At 41.8% G+C, this 20021-nt stretch overlaps 2 protein-coding genes and 1 long non-coding RNA gene across 10 annotated transcripts in view; 1 reads left to right on the forward strand and 2 right to left on the reverse strand.

Annotated features, from left to right (window-relative positions):
• RADX (RPA1 related single stranded DNA binding protein, X-linked) overlaps positions 1–4296 on the reverse strand; it is a 21916-nt gene extending 17620 nt beyond the window's left edge. Inside the window, exons 1-4 of one of the 3 annotated variants that reach the window (XM_027645398.1) lie at positions 3786–4296; positions 3588–3692; positions 2153–2295; positions 842–1034 (exon numbers count right to left, since the gene is read on the reverse strand). In XM_027645398.1, the coding sequence (XP_027501199.1) occupies positions 842–1034; positions 2153–2295; positions 3588–3692; positions 3786–4281 (937 nt within the window). In that variant the 5' untranslated portion in view covers positions 4282–4296. Of the gene's footprint in view, positions 1–841; positions 1035–2152; positions 2296–3587 lie in introns of all 3 variants that reach the window. The other 2 variants (XM_027645397.1, XM_027645396.1) reach the window with 2 other exon arrangements.
• Positions 3976–18886, forward strand: LOC113948089. 5 transcript variants are annotated; one of them, XR_003527982.1, is made up of 5 exons: positions 3976–4153; positions 12651–12702; positions 12947–13111; positions 14077–14413; positions 16471–18886. It is a non-coding gene; the product is annotated as an uncharacterized LOC113948089 (long non-coding RNA). The 5 variants fall into 5 exon arrangements; XR_003527984.1 differs by lacking the exon at positions 12947–13111 and having other exon boundaries at positions 16471–17859; positions 17982–18886; XR_003527981.1 differs by lacking the exon at positions 12947–13111 and having other exon boundaries at positions 14077–14212; positions 14287–14413.
• The window catches only part of NRK (Nik related kinase), a 92820-nt gene continuing 80848 nt past the window's right edge, over positions 8050–20021 (reverse strand). For both annotated transcript variants that reach the window (XM_027645395.1, XM_027645394.1), the window contains exons 29-31: positions 19508–19667; positions 12568–12707; positions 8050–11781 (exon numbers count right to left, since the gene is read on the reverse strand). In XM_027645395.1, coding sequence (XP_027501196.1) covers positions 11698–11781; positions 12568–12707; positions 19508–19667 — 384 coding nt within the window. In that variant the 3' untranslated portion in view covers positions 8050–11697. The remainder of the gene's footprint in view (positions 11782–12567; positions 12708–19507; positions 19668–20021) is intronic.

Here is a 20021-nt window from a genome sequence, read left to right on the forward strand (position 1 = left end):
ATTGTTTATTTTTGTGCACTGTAGCAAGTGCATTAGGAAACTGTCATGGTTAATAGGTTATACATACATCATCCTTCACTAACATGCATATTCGCTTGGTTCAAGGAAGTTATCTGAATTTTCTGAGTGCTGGCTGTTATTTTGTTCTGAGTATAAAAGCACAAAAAGGGAAGGAATTCATGTTCAGTGAAGTAGGAGAGAAAAAGCCCCAAAGTTGACCAAATCCAGTTTGAAGAGGCCATTACTGTTATGTTGCAGTACTTGTATTTCTGTAGTGTAGCTCCTTTGAGTATCTGCCACACTAAACAACTGCAAGTAAGAAAATGCTTTTTCATAGCCAAGGAACATTCTTCATACACACACTCCCATGGTGATGCTCTTTCAGCACACAGCAGTCATCAATGCAACTTTTTATTCAGTGGAGCTATGCAGTTGCTCTAGGCCTTGGGAATACACACTAAAATCTAAAGTCAGATCAGGTGACAGTGTGCTTCAATGGCCTGGAAAAAGGTGTGAGCAGTGCACAAATAATATGTGTATTATTAATCAGGAAGCAGAATCAGATTAAAATTCAGCACCAGAGACTTGTGTTTATAATGCCACTTGCTGATATCAGAGACTTTTATTTATTTTTAAAATAAATGTTTTAACTAATTGTGGCAATAAACTTTGTAGACGTGATCCAAATATAAACAGGGAACAATAAGAACCTGGATGTTAACACACCTTTCAGAGGTGCAATTATACCTTATCCATTAGTCTCAGCAATTGAAAATTTTCTATTTTATCTCTATGAAGAACTACCTTTCCACAGCCAAAATAGGTTTCTGTAATACTTAACCAATTGTAGCAAATCTCTTCATCTGTGAATCCCCAGGTGTTGGCTGTGTTTTAAACGGGTAACTGTCTTTGATTGCATACTGTTCAAGGAGAAGGACTGTGCCAACCTTCATGCTGTTATACCACTCAGGACACAGTGAACTCCACAAAACCATTGATGTCATGCCTGAACCATCAGCAACTTCAAAATAAGCCTAGGGGAAAAAAAAAAAAAGAGATAATATTTATTCATTTTTTATTTATCATCATCCTGGTATGTGTTTATTTTGGGTAATGAACCAGCTACTTGACTCGTGAACAATTTCTCTGATGATTACAATGGATACAGAGCATGTTCCAGAACTTGCATTGAATACTAGAGTGGAAAAAATCCCCACTTTCCACAAAGAATTCTTCCACAGTTACCTCAGCCCAAACTGTTCCCCTCCCAGTGCTCAGTAATGGCAGGATGACACCAGTTTCACTCCATGGCTTTTAGAGGAGGTCGGGGAAATCCCAACCACAAGAAACAGTACAGAAAAGATTCTTCTTTATCGGAGAGAATGCTGCATTTAGAGTAACATTTCTAAATATCCATGAAGGAAAAATGTATTTTGGAAGCCGAGAAGTTACAGGGACATTCACTAAACGTTCCTGATCAAAAAACTATAAAAGTCTGACTTCCCAACAAAAAAAATAATGCAGAGAACAATGCACTTTGAAAACCACTATGTTATCGTTGCAGTTTTTCTCACTACAAAGTTTGCTACATTTTTTTTTCCAAACTGGGCAAACACTGAATCCATAACTGAGTAGATCACTGAGCAGTAAAAAAGATTTTTAAACAGTCTTAGAATGATCTTACAACATAGCAATCCACTGAAAAGAAAACCTCAACTAAAATATATTAGGAAAGTAATGAAGGATTTTACAATAAGATAATCTATTTGGAAGTTACCTAAAAGTTGCTAATATGTATTGGCTTTTTTTTTTTTTGACAAGACACTCCAACTTCTAAAGCATAAAGAACAGAAACATTAAGGCTAGTCAACTACTAAAACCTCCAAATATCTGTATTTCTTCACAAAAAGCTCAACTGAACTATACTAACTGAAACACATCCACCAGTTTGTACATATGACCACTAAGTGCAGCATTTCCTACTCTAAAGGGCTCAGCATTTTTTCAAGGCAGCAAATTTTTCATATTTTTCAATATAAAATAGCTACAACATAAATCTTAACTTTATGAGCTTGTTACATGGGAAAAATTATTTTCAAATATCCTACACCTATTTGTTTGAGTGTTAACCTACGTATTTATGCCTCTTTACCTGATAAGGCATATCCATTGCTTTCTCTGGTTTTCCGTAGTACCTTAGTCTGGATTTGTGCAGGATTCTCACAAGGAGTGGATGGAAGCGCACTCTGCTTCTCCATGTCATTTCCAGATGTCCAAGATTAGTCAGCTTGGACACTAAGGTCGAGGAGGGGGAGGAGAAGTGGGGGAAAAGATCAGAAAAGAGTATTCATGATTGAACATTCAAGTTTTCAGGAGTAAAGTTTTCAGACCAGGATGTCACATGTATTTTCATAATGTTTCTAACATCAAAAAAGGCTCATTTGTTGATGCCATTCACCATTAACTCCTGTTATGAGCTATCTGCACACAGCATAGTTTTCCTTTGTATTTTTAATTGAAAGAGAGTGATGACATATTTAAAATGACACAGAAGGGTTGTCACAGGACCAGAAGAGCTACTACAAAAAACAGGCATTAGCCAACGCAGGCACCACACACTTGTGCAGAAGTCCTGCTTGTACCTCCCTCCTCACCAGGCTTCATGGAATGGCCCAAGCCCCTCAATACTAAGCACATTTTGGGTGCCAGCTGCTGGATCTGAGCACCCTGTCCCACAGACCAGACATGAGACTACTACTACTGGACTGGTTGGTTTTGACACCTCAGAAGACTGGGCACAAGCACCACAGCTACTGTTTCATAGAGTTTAAAAAAAACCCTCTCAAAGCAACCGAGAGTCACAGAATGGGTTAGGTTGGAAGGTATCATCTCCCAACCATGGGCTGGGACACATTCCACTAGACCAGGTTGCTCCAGGTCCAGTCCAACCTGGTTTTGAACGCTCCCAGGGATGGGGTATCCACAACTTGGCAACTCTGGGAAACTTGTGCCAGTGCCCCACCACCCTCACAGGGAAGTTTTTCCCCGCTACCGAATGTTATATGAGCAAGTGAACTGTGATACAGGTGGCACAGTTTGCCAGGGATCTTGGCCCTGCTGCACAAGCCATCACAGAATCAATTAGGGGGGAAAAGACCTCTCGGATCATTGAGTCCAACCTACGACCCAAAACCACCATGTCAACTAGATCACGGAGTGCCACGTCCAGTCTTTCCTTAAACACCTCCAGGGACGGTGACCCCGCCACCTCCCTGGGCAGCCCACTCCAATGTCTCATCACCCTTACTGTGAACAAGTTTTCCCTGACGTCCGACCTGAACCTCCCCTTAAGACTATGTTCCTTTGCCCTATTGTCTGGGACAAGAGCCCGATTCCTTCCTGGCTACAGCCTCCTGTCACTAAGGTCTCCCCTGAGCCTCCTCTTCTCCAGGCTGAACAACCCCAGCTCCTCAAAGCACTTGTGCTCCGGACCCCTCCCCAGCTCCGCTGCCCATCGCAAACCACCGCGCCGCCTCCTCACTGTGGGTTCCCCAGGAGAGGGCACCTCTCGCCTTCTCCCCTCTTACCGTCCACATCCACCTGCGCCGGGGGTCTGTCGGGCATCCACACGTCTCCGTAGGGATCCTCGTTGTTCCAGAGCGGCAGGTAGTGCCTGTTCTCGCCGCGGAGGGGCTGGAGCGGTCGGGTGCGGTCGGGCGGGGTGCCCGCGGTGGCGGCGGTGTCTCCCGGCCCCCCCGCCCGCTCCAGCCCCTCCAGGCAGAGGAACCCGCGGTTCAGCCGCTTCTCGTCGTAGCGGTACGAGCAGCGCGTGAGGCGCAGGCGCGCGCCCGCCCGCAGGCGCGCGCGCTGCACGAGCCCGTTGAGGCGCGGCGCGAGGTGGCAGCGCTGCCGGCGCGCGCCGTCCGCGAGCGTCACGTCGTACCAGTACTGAGGGGCCGGGGGGGAGGCCGGGGGCGGAGGGGCCTGCGCCAGGTACCGCTCCACCGCCACCACCGTCACCGCCGGCGGCTCCGCGGGCGCCACGCTCAGCTGCGAGGAGCCCCGCACCTCCTCGAACACCTTCTGCAGCCAGGAGGCCCCGCCGCCGCCGCCGCCCTCCGCCGCCGCCCGGCTCTCCTCGGCGCGCTCCGGGGTAGGGTCCTGCATGACAGCGTCCTGGGGGCCGCTGCAAGGCGAGAGCCGCGGCCCGGGGCGCTGCCGGGGCGGCGGCGGGGGGCGGCAGAGACGGCGGCGGCCGCGGCGGCGGGTTCCTGCTGTCATAGGCCGAGCCGGGGCGCCGCCGCCATGGCGCGCGGGGCGGGGCCGCTGTGCGCGCGCGCCCTTCAAACCGCCAACGGCCGCCAGCGGCGGGGGCGGGGCCCGGGCTGGGGAGGGGGAGCGGGACGGGAGCGACACCGGGACGGGAATGGGAACGGGAACGGGAATAGGAATAGGAATAGGAACAGGAGCAGGAGCAGGAGCAGGAGAGGGAGAGCGGCTGCGCTCGGGTGCAGGGACGAAGTGGAGGCCCGGGGAAGCGGTCGGTGATGAGCGGCCGGGTAGCGGCGGAAGAAGGGCGTGAGGGGGTTCCCGGTACCCGGCGGGCGTTTCTCCGGTGGCCTGGGGGCCGCGGCTGCTCCGGTGCTGGCCCGCTGCCCGCCCTGGTGTGTGCCTTGTGGCGGTGCCCGGGAGCTCGGGGGTGCCGGGGACCCCCCGCTCCCCGTTGGTAGGGCAGGGGTGCCGGGCCCGGCGTCCTCCTGGGCAGCGCCTTGGTCCCGGCCTCCCTTAGGGACTTTCTGCTGCACCTGTTCCCGATTCCGTTTAAGTGGATGCACGATGCTCGTCATAGCTTCTACCTCTCCGTCCGAGCGTATTATTAGTTGGAACGGAAGAGTCTCGTGCTAGCTCCTGAGACTGTGTTTACCTTTTACATAGTTACAGTGTCTGGGTAATCGTCATCAGCCTGCCATTAGAACACTGTTGAGTCTTTTTTCTTTGTTGTTTCCATCTCTAGAAGAAATTCTTAGCAGTGGACCCTAAGCCTGTGACCTTACTTATATAATAATTGATTCTTGTCCCACTGCAACTATCAAGATCATCCTATTCTTTATTGTACTATAAAATCACAGAATGGTTTGGGTTGGAAGGCACTTTAAAGACCATCTAGTTCTAACCACCTTGCCATGGGCAGGGACACCTTCCACTAGGCCACTTATGATATTAATGAAGCTTCTGGAAATTAAGAACTTTGTATTCAATACTTTATTAGCACTTGCTAATACATATATTATATGTATTTTTTTCTATTGGAAGACACATCTCTTGTATGAGGAAAGGCAGGGAGCTGGGCATGTTCAGCCCAGAGAAGAGAGGACTGAGAGGGGACTCTATCAATGCACACAAATACCTGAAGGACAGGTGTCAGAAGTATGGGAGCAGCCTCTTTTCAGTGGTGCCATCTGAATAGGAGGAAAAAATTTCCTTACTTTGAGAGTGACTTTGAGGTGCCCAGACAGGTTATGGAGTCTCCTTCTCTGGAGATATTCAAAAGCCATCTGGATACAATCCTGTGCTCCCTGCTCTGGGTGACCCTGCTCTACCAGTGAAGTTGGACCAGATGATGTCTACATGTTCCTTCCCACCCCAGCCATTCCATGGTTAGGCTGTAGAGCAACAGTACACAGTGAGGAGAAAGGGGTAAAAAGAAAGGCCAGGAAGAGCAGCAGTTTCCAGTCTTTATAGTGTTACTGGTCCAGATAGTCTTTGGAAATCCAGAGGACAAAAGTGGGGCTGCAGCTTAGGCAGAGCTGCCTCAGGCACTGGGCCAGAAGGAGCTCTCAGTTTACAGCTTGAAAACGATTGTATTCTTAGTCTACTCCCTTTACCATTGTGGAGCATTTGCCTTGGGGAAATTGGAAAACCTGTTGCTTGAACCATTTCAAACAGAGTGAAAAACTAGGCAAAGGGGTATAAACCTCAAGCTTTTTCTGGCCTTTAGACTTTCCTAGGAATTGTATGAGTTTATGTATTTCACGTAACATGCATTCCTTAGTGAGAAAACGTAAAGCAAATCAGTCATTTGTCTTCTTTATGTTGAAGCCAAGTATTGAGTAAAACTTCCACATGGTGTCTTTTTCCCCCCAGTAAACACAGACTTGTTGTGTGGAGTGATAAAATGGCATTTACCACTTAAAAAAACGAACATGACCCAAACACTGAGGTTGCACAGGATGTGATTTCACATCACATACAAGCCTTACCTGGAGAGCTGTGGTGTAGACTTTTTTTTAGTTATTAAATGAACCTATAGGAATGATGAGGAAATCTGTGGACTGTTGCCAGCTTATCCCTACTTTTGTCTGTTCTCAAGATGTGATTTGCAGAAGAAACTTATTTATACAGAGGTAACTGTTACATGTACATGCGTTGCCAGATTTTTTTGTTATTGTAAGTCACTGCAGATTTATTAATGGAAACTGAAGCTGTAGCTTTTGTGGAGCAATAGTGGACTGATGTGGTCTAATAGGAATGTTAATACTTTATATTGGATAAATGCATATGCATTGCAGTTTCAGGTACAAGATAGTTCATTCTCTTAGGAACTTGATCCTGTTACCTTCTTTCTCACCAGCAGAGGTCTAGCTTACATACTGATTTCAAAACAGGGTAAATCTCTTTTGCTGACAGCATGTCAACAACATGTTTTCATGACTGGTTATGTTTGTGAGTTCCTCTAGATGTGTTTTCCCTGCCATAACTGAACAGTGGGACCGATGTGATTGTATTAAAAACGGGAAGTTCAAAAACACTTGGAGAATCAGTAATCACTGGAGATGAGCCATCAGCAGGTGGCTGTATTGAATCACAAAACCAGAGATTTGTGTTATGTTGAGCCTGTTCCACTGGGATGTGTGAGCAGCTCACTGAAGACAGTATCACTTTTATATACTTACAGTCATGTGTACTAAACCATACCTGTATTCACCTCTGGGCAATCAACAGTCTGGAATTCTCAGAGATAATGAGCAGTCAAGCATCCTGGTTTTTATGTACAACATACCTTAAGAAAACAGGAGTTGCCTCTACAGCAGTGACAGTGAGGAATGAGCTGTGCTGTGTAGGAGGATGTTATTACATTCTGTTAAATAATACATTTAAAATATGTTGGAGAAATGAAAGGCACAAAAGAATAAAAGGTGAGGCTCTAGATTTAAAAATATTAGTTGGTATGCAAGATCATGAAGCTTACTGTAAAAGCTGTTCACTACAAAGTGTTTTGAGGACAAGATGGGAAAGTTTTCTGATGCATTTCACCATTATCTCCTGGGTGCTTTTGTTGAATCTTCCTAGAGAATCACAGGAAGTGGTTAAATAATGCTAAAATAACATTTTAGGTGATTACCCAGCTGACAACCCCTTGCCCTTTAATCAGCTCTTGTGCACTTTAAAAAGCAGTTTAGGAAAGTGGTGGGCTATCAGCAGGAAAGTCTCTTACACTTTTGGTGTGTGGAACCTTGATATGTTGCCCAGGTTTTAGAATCTATAGAAGTCTTTTACGTAGACTGCAGGTTTGCTTATGCTTCATTTAACTTAAATACAACTGTCTAAACATGGAACTGAACTTTTAAGCCAGCTTGTATGATGGTCTTTGGAGAAACAATTTCATTCCAGAGCAATCTGACACCATGAAACAAAGTACTATTAAATGTAAAACAAACCAGTTCTTGTAGCATCAATGACTGCAAGCTGTGATTTTTGTCTGGTTCCACTGCCCTCACCCCACCGGGTATTTGTGCAAAGAGAAAGGTGGATGTGCAGAGATTCACCTGTGGAGCTCAGCACTGGCTGTTACCATTACTATCACTCTGTCTAGGCTGGACTCACACTGTCACCTCGACATCTTTATCCACTGCAAGGAAATATATTCATTGTGTTCCTACAGGCAGATGTTGATGTTTCCCTAAGGATAGTGAATGGATTTGGAAAACAATAACAAGGGTTTCTAAGATTTTTACAATAGCTTATGTCATTATAACAGCATGATACTAGTTTTGAATTTCAGAGTATTTTTATTACTGTTTCAGTTGTACAATTTCAGCATTAGGAAACAATACATAATATACAGTACATGGCTTGCGTTGTTCCCAGGTTTTAAAGTTATGTGTCAAGGTTCAAGCTGCAGAATAGAGTTCACCATTCCTAAAATGAAAGCAGGCACATACATACAGCTCTATCAGCGCAATCCTGCGTGGCAAATACAACATTAGGAGCACCACCTGCCATGAGGACACTGCCTGTACCAAAGGATTGCTGACACAGATCCTCAACGTTCTGCCCCACTGCCCCTGTAGCACTTGTTCATGTCAAAGTGACATCACTAGAAAAACACATTAAGCAGTTCACTCCTTGGTTGCAAAAGTTAGTGAAAGGCCACGGCTAGTGAAACACCTCACAAAATGAAGCTACAAATCTGATACATATTTTGCATAGTTAAATTTATGTCTGGATAAACTTAGATCACTGGATTTTTGTTTTCTTCTGGCCTTTGTACTTTTGCTTCAAGCTGAACAGTTATTCAAAACACTCATTCAGTGTTCCCCAGTCACTCCAGACACCTTTCCATTTCTTTGGTTGCTCTCTTTTCCTTACACCTCTTAACCTTTTGTATTCCTCCTACAGCAATACACTGAACCAGACACCCACTCCCTCCCCTTTGGCTACTCCTGTTTATTTTTCTTCAGCTTTTCCCTCCTCTTCCTCTTCAGTCACTTCCACTCTCTTCTGTTACTCTTCTCAACGTCTCTGGGCTCTTTCTCATCTTCAGCCATTCTGACTGTCTCTTGATAGACAATGCTGCAGTCTTCTTGTTCCATCCAGTTGCTATTGCTATTTGCAATACCACTTCTAAATCCTTTAAAAAGCATTCACCTCTAAGGGCCTCATTCTTTCCATATTTACACATGGATATAACCCCAGAAATTCCAACCGTTTTACATAGTACGCAGAAGACAAAAATTCAACCCACTGCCTTGAATTGTAGCTGGAAAGAAGAGAGAGCTAATAGAGGAAGACAATGAAAAAATAAAATCCCATTGTAATAGTGCACATTGCCTCTCTTGAATTTGGAGTTGTTTGTTCTTTCCCTCTCGGTATGGAGTTAAACATCTCCACAGTGTGTCAACTAACTGTCACAATTTTTTGTTACAATAATCTTAAACAAGTTCAATGACATTTGCTTCTTTGATATGGGCTGTTGTTCTAAATTTCCACTGTTCTCTGCTAAATTCTTCTTAACTAGCATAAGGAAAAAAATCAGCCTGCTACCTGTTGACACCAGAACAGGGGAGGGGAAATATTCACATGCATCCCCTGTAATGCAGAGGCTGCTGAGATAAGCACACTTTAAAAATATTATAGGGCAGCCTGGATCACTTGATTGCTTATAGCACGAACAGTTTTGCAAGCAAGTTTTGCACACCTACTGTGTGCAAAATGAAAGCTGTTCTTCCTTCACAGTGTCTCAGACTCTTAAATCAAAAGCAAGTAAGTTGTATTTCTCATTGTCTGCAACTTATTTTTTTGCCTATAATTGTAACTTTAATCTCTGTTTCTGTTACAAGTTTAGGCTTGTTTGGTTTTGTTGGGGTTTTTTTGTTGCTTGTTTGTTCTGTGAAAGTTGAACTGAACAAGGCCAGTGTTCAGTAGCATAGGAAGCCATGCCAGGTTTTGCTCGTTTGCCCCAGCCCTGGCACTGGCAACAGGTAGGAACATTACTACAGTCAGAGAGAGCTCCTGTTGTCACACAGCTCTGCCAGAGCACAGCTCCCATTCAGATTTCAAGTCTGCTCACAAGCTGATTACTTACTTACATTAAGAACCACATTGAGTATTTAATTGCAGATTTTTTTAGTATGGCTTTAGGCTTATTTTTCTGTTAGTTAAACATTTAAAAGGAAAATACTTCATAAAAAAACCCTACACATTTTGAGATAAGCTAGTGCCCGTGAAAAGTGCGAGGTTAAATAACTTTGGAAAGTACAGTCCTCCACACAGCCAAAAATATAGACAGCTAGAGTGCAGACATCTCTGACCTGCCTACAGCAGTTGAGGTGCCAACACGGGGAAAGGGGTAAAGGGTAATTAGCCCCTAGTTTGATTCTCTGCTGACATATACAAGGATATGAGTTCTGAGCACCTGTCAGTCACTGCATGACTGCCAACACTAAATGAACCTGTCATACTGTACAGCACACCTACCAGTTTGAACAACTTCATTTCTGCCTTCCTTAGTCAACATAGAATCATCATCCTTGAGGTAGACGACCAGATATTCCACTACACTTTCCCTGCACCTTTCAGTATCAAATATTTCAAGTAAAAAATACCTGTTTTCAAACATTGTAGCTAGTGATTTCACTTTAGTATCACCCATACTGTATCATGTCTGGAATGAGATCTTTTGTATTACATGTGATGCTTTACATTTTCAAAGCACATCCAAAAATCAGCTAAATGAGGATTGCATTAAACCCTACAATTTAATCATAGTATATGATTATATATAGTATATATATATTATATCTCTATAGTTTTATGGCCAAGTTATAAGCCCCTGAGAACAGAGTTTATGCAGAAACACTGGCACCAATAACACTAGTGGACGCAGCTTTATTTAGATGTAATTAGCATAGAAAGCACCTGGAATTATTTATATTTTCTATTTATAATAGATTAACTCTTTGGATAATTTCATAACTATATTAAGAATACATTTGTTAATCTTAACATCCATTGCAGAAAGATTATATTTACACACAAATACACAAAGACTTGATGTGAAAGAGCAGAAAGGAAGAAAAGAAGGTGCCTGATCCTGTGCCCTTATTTATATACATGGGTAGTGCCTTTAAGTCAACTTGTATGAGTGTGGGTCCCAGGTGTGGATAAAAATTACAGGTTCTAGTCCATAATACTTTTATGCATCTATGATTTTGACAAACTACTATTTAAACTCTTTTTACAAATACATTCTACAGTAACTGTGTCTATGGGCTCAGGCATCCAGCCCTGAGAGAAACACAAAGTCTGCATTTGTAAAAATCCCCACAACATGTTAAGAATTAGCTGTTTTTACAACTCTGCACTGGAACACACCTGTCCAGCCAGCACAGGGGACGATCCCTCCAGTGTCCCAGGCTGCACTGGGACCTACAGGAACAGGTTCTCTTTATTATAAAACTTGGACAAGCGAGTCTTGGTGAAACAGTAACAGCTTGCTTGAAATGCAAAACAAGCCCAAATGCAACTCAAAATAGATTCAAATTGTGTTTTTCTATCTACCTGCAAATGTTGCTGTCCAAAAAAGAGACTTCAGTTCAAGATAACAACATTACATTATCTGTGAAAATGAAACCATGCACTTTTCAGAGTACAGGAGCTTCTTATATTGGCTGCATTCTTCATTAAAGTCTCCTAATACAATCTTGGTTTGAAACATACTTTAGAGAACAAACTAAACATGTTTGCAATACTTTGACAGGAAAATGGAATTCTTTCCAGACTGAAAGAATATGAATTTTGTAAGTCAATAATGACAACATTTTTGTAGGTAAAAAGTGCAAATTTGTGTATATTACCTCTAAGAATTTTACACTGCTACCTACAGGGAATTTCAAAGCGTCCTTCTTTTGATGTGCTTTACCAGTTGAATAGTACATTTTGACCAAGAGTCATAAAGTATATTTGACTGCTGCCTCCTGACTGTACAGATGCAAAGAACACCTTGAAGGGGGAAAAAAAAAAGAACAAAACATTATGCTACTGTCAGTTTACATTTATGAGAATATTTTTACTCATATAAGAAGTTTGATAGAATGCCACAGTCCCAAATACAAGGATATGTGGATATCACAAATCAACTTTAATCCCATGAGAAACTTCTTAAAGTGAAACTCTACTGTGGTACAACTGGATTTTTCTTAATATATATTTCTTTTATAATTTGAAAAGACACAAGAGAACATTTAAAAATAATTTAAACAGTTTGGGGGCCCCAGTTTTCCAAATATGACAGTGGGACTAAGCAGGTTTCAGAGAACATTTATCAAAATTGCTATATACAAGAAATCATACTTGATTATCCATACTTTGGTGTCTGCAATTAAGAGTGTTGTGGGTTTTGTTTCTCCATGATGGCTGCTCTGAACTGCCTGTAATTTCAGTAGCCCAGGAGAGGCAGTCCTGGAGCTGGCTGTTTTTGGGGCTGACTCACCAGCCCTCCCCACTATACCTGTGGTGTGGCCAGTTAGCAACATCTGTATTTATTATCACCTCTGATAGCAGTGAAGGCTGGGTGGAATAGGAGTTCTAACAGAGCTGGTGGTGGGAAAGTGCAGAATATCCATAGTGAGGGTTTTGTGGGATCAGTGACTACATTGGCTTTGAATGGGGAAGTTATACTAAGGTAAGAAATAACCAATAACAAAGTTACAAAAATTAACTGGTCTTCGTGTCATAGTCAGCTATTACTCATTTTTGCTAAGTCACCAGACTCAGTAACCTCTGTACCTTGTCATTTCTTTCACAAAGAAATTTTAGCTTCTGTGCTTTCTTGTGCATAAATACTCCTTCCAGATTTCCTGTCTCCACAGAGCGTAGTTCAATGGCTTTCTCTCCCCAGCCCATGACCTGATTAGATTGAAGGTAAGCTAAAAGAAAAGAAAAGAAAAAAAAAATTTATACTATTTAACACCTGAAAGACTGATTCTTGCCTCATTTATATCAATTATGGATCTGGTGCATTTCTCTTTGATAATAATATATTCTGAATTATTTGTATTTTAAATTTACACAAAAAGCCTTGGGGATAGTAACTTGTTTTCACTTACTCCTCTCAGACTTATTCTGGACTCTAGACATAAATCTTAACTACTGTTGTATGTCTTAGATTCACAAAAGGTTGAAGGAAACCTCTGAAGGACATCTTTTTGAACCCCAAGCCCCAAATCAGGGCCAAATTAGATGGGGCTACTCAGGACCTTGTCAGGACATGTTTTGATGGATATCTCACAACCTCTTCAAGACACTGCTGCAATGCATCACCAATTTTAAGGTTAAAAACTTCTTAATACAATTTTTTCTTGGTGCAACTTGTGCTCATTTTTGCCTCTCAGCCTTTCAATATCCAAGAAAAGTCTTGACTGTCTTCTCTGTACCCATCAGGTACAGAGACTGTTCTCTGTCACCATTAGGAAGCTCCATTTGTATTTACTATAAAGTTCAGCTTAGTCTGAAACCTAAATACTTCAGAATTTGAGACTATGGCATGATTAATTTGGTGTCCTTAGCTATTGTCTTCCTGTCACTGGTTACATGCAGTATCTCCAAAACCAAAAGAAGATATTCCAGCACTGTGGAAGCTTACTATGATACTTCCTTTAGATCTGGCAATAAGAAACTGGAATAGTGACGAAGGAGTTAACACCACAAATTTCAAATTAGGCACAGTTTCAGTGAAAGCCCTCTGATTATTGCATGTATGGGCTTCCAAGGTAAAATCACATTAGTTATGCTCTACTGGTAGTCAATGCTCAGAAATTGTTCTTCTTGCTCAGCTATCAACTGTTATTTCATTAGCCTGAGAATCCTGGTGCTCTGAAATGATGTAAAGGGAATGTGTGCATTAGACTGGGTTTAGCTTCAGTAGACATGGCTTGCCTGCCTACATTACTCATGTGAGCAATGTCTGTTTCTTAAAACCTTCCATGTTGCTTTAGGATTTTGTATAAAAGTTAAACTTTCAGTACAGACTGATAACAGGAAGCGACAGCCCGTGATCTTTCTTGGAGAAGGACGGTAGAAAAAAAGGACAATATGCCCAAGTGTCTGTATATACTTCTTCTAGCAGTGTTGATTTAATATTAACTTAGAATCTTTGATTTATAATTGCTGTTAAAGCAAGTGTATGAAAGTCATACCTCCTTGTAAACACGTGTGTTTTGGCTACAATTCTGTGATTTTAGTTTCCTCAAATTCTATGAATTTCCCCTAAATCTGTTCAGATGACTTTCTTTTCAGTTACTCTTTGTGCACACTGAAGGTTTCCCTGTCACTAGAGCTGAGAGCAAGGCAATTCTTTCCCAGTATTCCAGTCATGAGGAAAGAGGAAGAAACCAACCTGTTTTAAAAGCAAAGCAGCAGTGAGCAACTGAGGGTAAGTGGCAAAAGAGGAGGGATATTTTCTAAAACTCAAACACATGAAATCAACACATTTTTAAATCTTTTCAGTTCTTAGGCTGTACAACAGGGAATCATTGCTGTAGGCTGGGAGGGTTTCATTAACATCTCTGAACCCACTGCAGCAGTAGCCAGGTGAGCCCCAGGGTAGTACCCAGTGAAGTCAGCATGTGAAAAGGTAAGCCTGGACCACACATACAGTGAAAAAGATAAAAATGATACAATACTCAGACTTCTGGTATTTTTTGTAACTGACAGCACATTAACCTCTTCAGACTTGGCTTTTGAAACAACAGAGGCAGAGGACACTACGGTTCTGGGGGTGGGACAGTGAGGCAGGTGTATATATAGAGCATGGAAGCATTCTGTGGCTACACTCTTTAGTATAGGTCAGATAGGTTTAGCAACAAAGACCTAATCCACTCGTAAATCTCCTGATCTTTTTCACCACTTGACATCTGCACTCCAGGTGTCACTATGCTGTGTCTGTATCAACTGTATCCGTGCCTTTGGCAGATTTCAATTTGATAGCTTCCTTTCAGCTCCCAGTAACCACTTCATTAAGCTCTGCTGCAACCTCTAGGTCATTTGGGATAGAAAGCCTGCATGACCAGACCACAACTGCTGTGTGCAGAAGAGACAAGTATTACAAGTATCCAAGCAGTATTACAATAGGAACATAATAAACCAGACACATCACTGAGAACTTGTCAACTGACAGTGGCTGATTTAAGTACCAGTAGCATAAAAAGTCTTGTCACAGAATAAAAAAATTCTCAGATTTCATTTGTGAAACAACTTGCCAACAAAATGGCTTGATTATACCATTTCCAGGGTTGTCCAGTTATAAGGATTTAACTATACATGGAGATTAATTTGGAGGATAGCAGGCTGTGAATTCAGAGGTCAGTACCAAGTCTTGATAATCTTCCCATATGGGAGCACTTTACAGGTGTCTGATGTGAGATGAATTGAGAGCAGATACTCAGTTATCTTCTTTTGGAACAATAGCTCCTATACTACAAGAAACTTGGGAATAGTTACTGTGAGTCCACTTTTCACCTCAACAGGCTTTAGATAAAAATGTCCTGTGCTTCTAGCTGGCAACATACACAGGTGCTTATATTACAGATTGTACAGGTTTTTAGCAACCCTAGACTTAACAGCCACTCTGATCCTTTGCACAGTAGCTAAGCAGAAAAGGCATATACTGACTCAGAATGATGTGCCAGTAGCTGCTTAACCTACTGGAACAAAGTTATTCAGAGTTCCCTTAAGCTCCCCTGCTTCACCCAGATTACCGTGTATATTAAAAAACCTACAACTGTGCATGAACTGTGGCTCTTGCTACACCATTTACCCCAGCAGTACTCCCTGGACATCAAAGAATACATGCCAGAAAGCCAGTTTCTTATAATTGTGAAAGAATTAGCAACGCTCTAAACTTGTGCAAGACTTGGTATTTCCTGTTTACCCTGTGTATTGAGCAGAGCCAGGGAGTGACTGTTTCAAGGGTAAATGGTTGAGGGAGATAGGAAAGGTTAAAGAAATCAGTGAGCCATATTGAATCCATTAACTCCTATGAAGTGTCACTGACATGAGCTAATGATCTCACACCAGTAGCATATTCTCTGTCTAAATGAGACAAGTGCACTTTGTACCACAGAAGTCAGGTACTGTTACAATCTCACTTCCCTTCTTAATCTTTCTTTTTTAAAATGTTTATCTTTTAAAAAAATCCCTCTTCTAATCTCACGTACTGAATTTGGCTCACTGCCCTGTAAGCAGTTATTCCCAACTGACCTCTGCATGAGAGCAGAATCAGGCCAGCTTTTAGCAAAATATCATAAAGTTGGGCTTTTCTGATTAGTGTTACAAAAATAGGGCAGGAAAGGACCTTAATGCACCTTCTCTTCTATCTATATCCCTGTGCTGCATCAGTATCACTGGTGACAGTTGTTTGTTTAACCTGACCTTAAAGACCTCCAGTGAAGGAGACTCCAAAAATTCCCCAGGCAACTGATTCCAGATAAACCAAGAAGTTTAAAATGAAGAAACAGAACATGATTTAAAAGAGTCTGACCCACTTTTGTGTATCTGCGTCACGATATCAAACTCCATTCCAAGGTGGAAGAAAGTGTACACTGCTTTACTGAATTCCTTTTTGGAGACAATCAGTATGTGCACAGGTGATATTCAATGCAAAAAAGCCACTGAATTTTGCTTTCTACACAGGTTTGTGAAAATTGCTTCAGGCAAGTGTGGAGCTGGGCAAAACACACTGAGGAGAATATCTAGTGATGACTTTGGTGACAGTAGAAGGTACCATCCACTGCCGAGTACACTGCTGTAGAACCCTTCTTTGGCCCTTCAGTCAAACTCAGTACACTCTATGAAACCACAATATATTCAAGCTTTTTTCAACATATACTATCTTCAACATATATAAAGCTTTTACTGGTTTCCCAGTCTCTGGGGAAAACATGTTTGTTCATTTTTAGACAAATGGAGGGGACACATACATGTTGAGGACTGGGAATGAAAAAAAGCCACAGAGATACCAACAGTGTCCTATGATGCAGCAAAGCCTGTTCCCACAAAAACCCAGCCAAGAGCTCTCCAGTGATGCTGCTGATTACTGATTGGGGACTGATAGCTATTTTGCATGCTGTCTCTAGCCCATGCTTTAATACTTACTGACCATAAAGTTGAGCAGTTTTGGGTAGGAAAACTGAGGAAGATAACTTCTCTTGTGCAATTCTGTTAAATAGTTTTACTGCTATAATTTATGTTACCTGGATACGGAAGAGGGTGTTTTTCTTCTTCCAGTCACAGCTGTGGAGAACTTTTATTAAACAAGAGAGGCTAGAGAGTCAAAATAAAGAAGGAAAAAAAAAGCTAAGGCTGAATAAAGTTAGAAATAGACAAATTAAGAAATTGGCCCTGGAAGGCTGGTGTTTTCCTGCTGTACATTTTGGTTAGAGTGCACTGGGAAATGGGCTAACATACAGTAGAAGTGATACCCCAACCCAGAAATGCACCTGGGGTGGCCATTTGCTTGTTTGAACACCTTTTGCTGTTCCCTTGGGGAAGAGCCTGCAGGAGACCTGACCAACATCAGTCACTCAGATATGAGTGGGTGTGTTTTGTGCACGAGCTGGACAGCAACTCTCTCAAGAACTGGTGAGTATGGTGGTAGAACACTGAGGCAATAATTCTACACCTTTTGGTAACACTGTCTCTTTCTCTCCATAATATCTGTTTTACTTCTAATATGTACAGGGAAAACAAAATAAGGGCTTTTACTGCTTCTGCACTCTGGGAATATCCAGATTTGTGTCAAACCTCTGAGATTACGTACTGTAAATAATTCATTACTCACACAAAAGGGCAAAAGTGCTCCCCAATCTTATTAACTTGATGTTTCTTAAAGCCTTTTTTAATCCTGTTTTATAGAAAGAAAATATTACATCTATATTTATATTTAGCCCTACATATGTGAAGTATCTGTCAGCTCAAACATAGAATACTTCTACAATTTTAATTTCCCATGGGATTTGAGCTTCCTCTCTCCAATTTCTTATTAACAGATCGGTCACAGAGGTCTCAACTTTAAGACTAGGAGTAAGTTATATTTAGATTCCCTGCCCTAAATCCATTGATTATAATACAAACTATTTTTTACTTTTTGTATCAAAATATTCTCACCAACTATGAAAGTTTTCTTTCAAAATACTTGTTTAAAGAAATCAAGAAATGAGCAAAGGATGACTAGAGAGCACCCTGAGGTTAACACAAGACCCTTCTATCTCTGCAACATAGAGTGAAAATTTTGAGGTAAGCTCATACAGACTTCAGGAGGTCCAAAATGAGTCTGGAAATGTCCCCCAGGAAAACAGTTTCTTTTAAAAAACTCTCAAATTTCCACCAAGCTGGGCCATGCAAATAACATTTAATTCACGCTTCTGTCATAATAGTTAATGTTTCTGTCTGGAGCCAAGAATATCAAAGGATTAAGAAAATTAATAGGAGTTAGTGGGGAAAATTATTAAAATAACAGTTAACAGAGGTTCTTGTTTAAAGTTTGAGTTGTGTGTTGAGTTATAGGTTGGGTTAGTTTTTAGTGGAAATATGATTCCAATCAGAAATCAAATCTGTTTTGTACCACATCACAAAGACTGACAGTTTCTGTTCCAATGAAATCCATTTCTGAGATACCAGAAGTGCTGCAGCAGCAGCAGAAACTCAAGTGTTCTCAAGGTAACGTACTGGAAACTGTTCAAATGAAAACTAAGAGGGGCTGTTTGGAGACTGCCCTTCAACTGTGGAAGCTGCCGAAGTATAAACAATGAGAGAGACAGAGGGATGGAGACTGACACCACTCCTTCCAGAGAACATCCATGATCAAACCTGGCATTTACTCACAGGTGTTATTCTATTGATTTTAATGGGCTTTTCCTAAAACTACTCAGCTAGAAATGAAAGGAGAAAGGTGTACATCCTTGATTTTCACTGTGGCATCCAGTTTTTTCAAAGCTTCTGTACAGTCTGAGTGTCTTGGGCTTGTTTTGTTTATTGGCATGTTTGTTTTAAAATGCAAAACAACAGGAGTGAGACAGAAATTAAAAGTAACAAGTAATAAAAACAAAAATCTGCCTGTGTTGTTCTTGGTTTTCCCCATAGCGTTAGCTTGAAGCCCTCCAGGGAAGGTGAAACAAACAGCTGTCCTGGCTCCAGTACAACCAGAATCTCCTCCTACATGGACAACTGCAAGCATGGGGTGCTTGAGAATCTGTTATAAATACCCTGGGTTGGCAGCCCTGTGAATTTAAAGTGATAAAATTAAGGGGCCATTTGACAGCAGTTACAGATCTCTTCAGTAACTGACCTCTCTGTAGCTGTGAATTTGTACATAAAACGTTCTGAGCTATGAACGACCAAAGCACCTTTTCCCCCTCTGTAATTCACACAATTCTCTCTGTGAGAACTGGTTGCAAGCTGCATCGTCAGTGACGTTTGTCTGTACAGTTAAAGTGTGATGCAATAAACAGCGTGGCAATAAACAGACTGTGATCCAAATGTGAAGCCCCTATTGCAGTCATTGGCCATGTTAACACAAACATCCATAAATCTGTTTACTCTTCACACATCTGGTTTGCTCAGAAGTTGCTTTATGTGCCATACACTTTCACATGGATACAAACCTTGTAAAGAACTCAGGCTTCATGCAGCAGAATCTTATATTTAATAAAGAGCTATTTTTCATACATACCTACAGATGCTGGCATTTCTCCCCACTGTAAAACAGTCTCCTTTGTGAAATGCCCATATATATCAATGTAGATGCCTTCATCTTCATAGGTGAGCAAAAGCTCCATTCCGCTGGTGTTCGGGAGGATGATAATGGCATGTGGGCGAATAGTCCCCTGGATCTAGAATCATATTTTACTAAGATTTATATCAGAACATGGACTGCAGTTTTAGTGATGACATCAATCTAACTAGCTTGGCAGAGCAATAAAAACAACTGGTTCATGGAAAGTGAAAGAAATGCCCGTTCTCAAAGGCTGAATAGTTTGCTAGTGAGCCTCTGAAACAGGCTTTCTCCCCTCCTCCCCCCTTGAATATGACAGTAGGCTTGCAAACATATCAATGTTCAATATTTCTCTTTAAATTTACCAGTGTTAATTGGTTTCAAGAAGCCATGGAGCCATTGAGACACAATAATATTTACTTAGTCACTCACAAAACACTTGCAAAATATAACCAGGAGAAAGGTGAAATAA

This window comes from Corapipo altera, unplaced genomic scaffold (assembly GCF_003945725.1).
Source record: "Corapipo altera isolate COAL_440 unplaced genomic scaffold, ASM394572v1 65, whole genome shotgun sequence".
In the NCBI taxonomy this organism is placed as follows: domain Eukaryota; kingdom Metazoa; phylum Chordata; class Aves; order Passeriformes; family Pipridae; genus Corapipo; species Corapipo altera.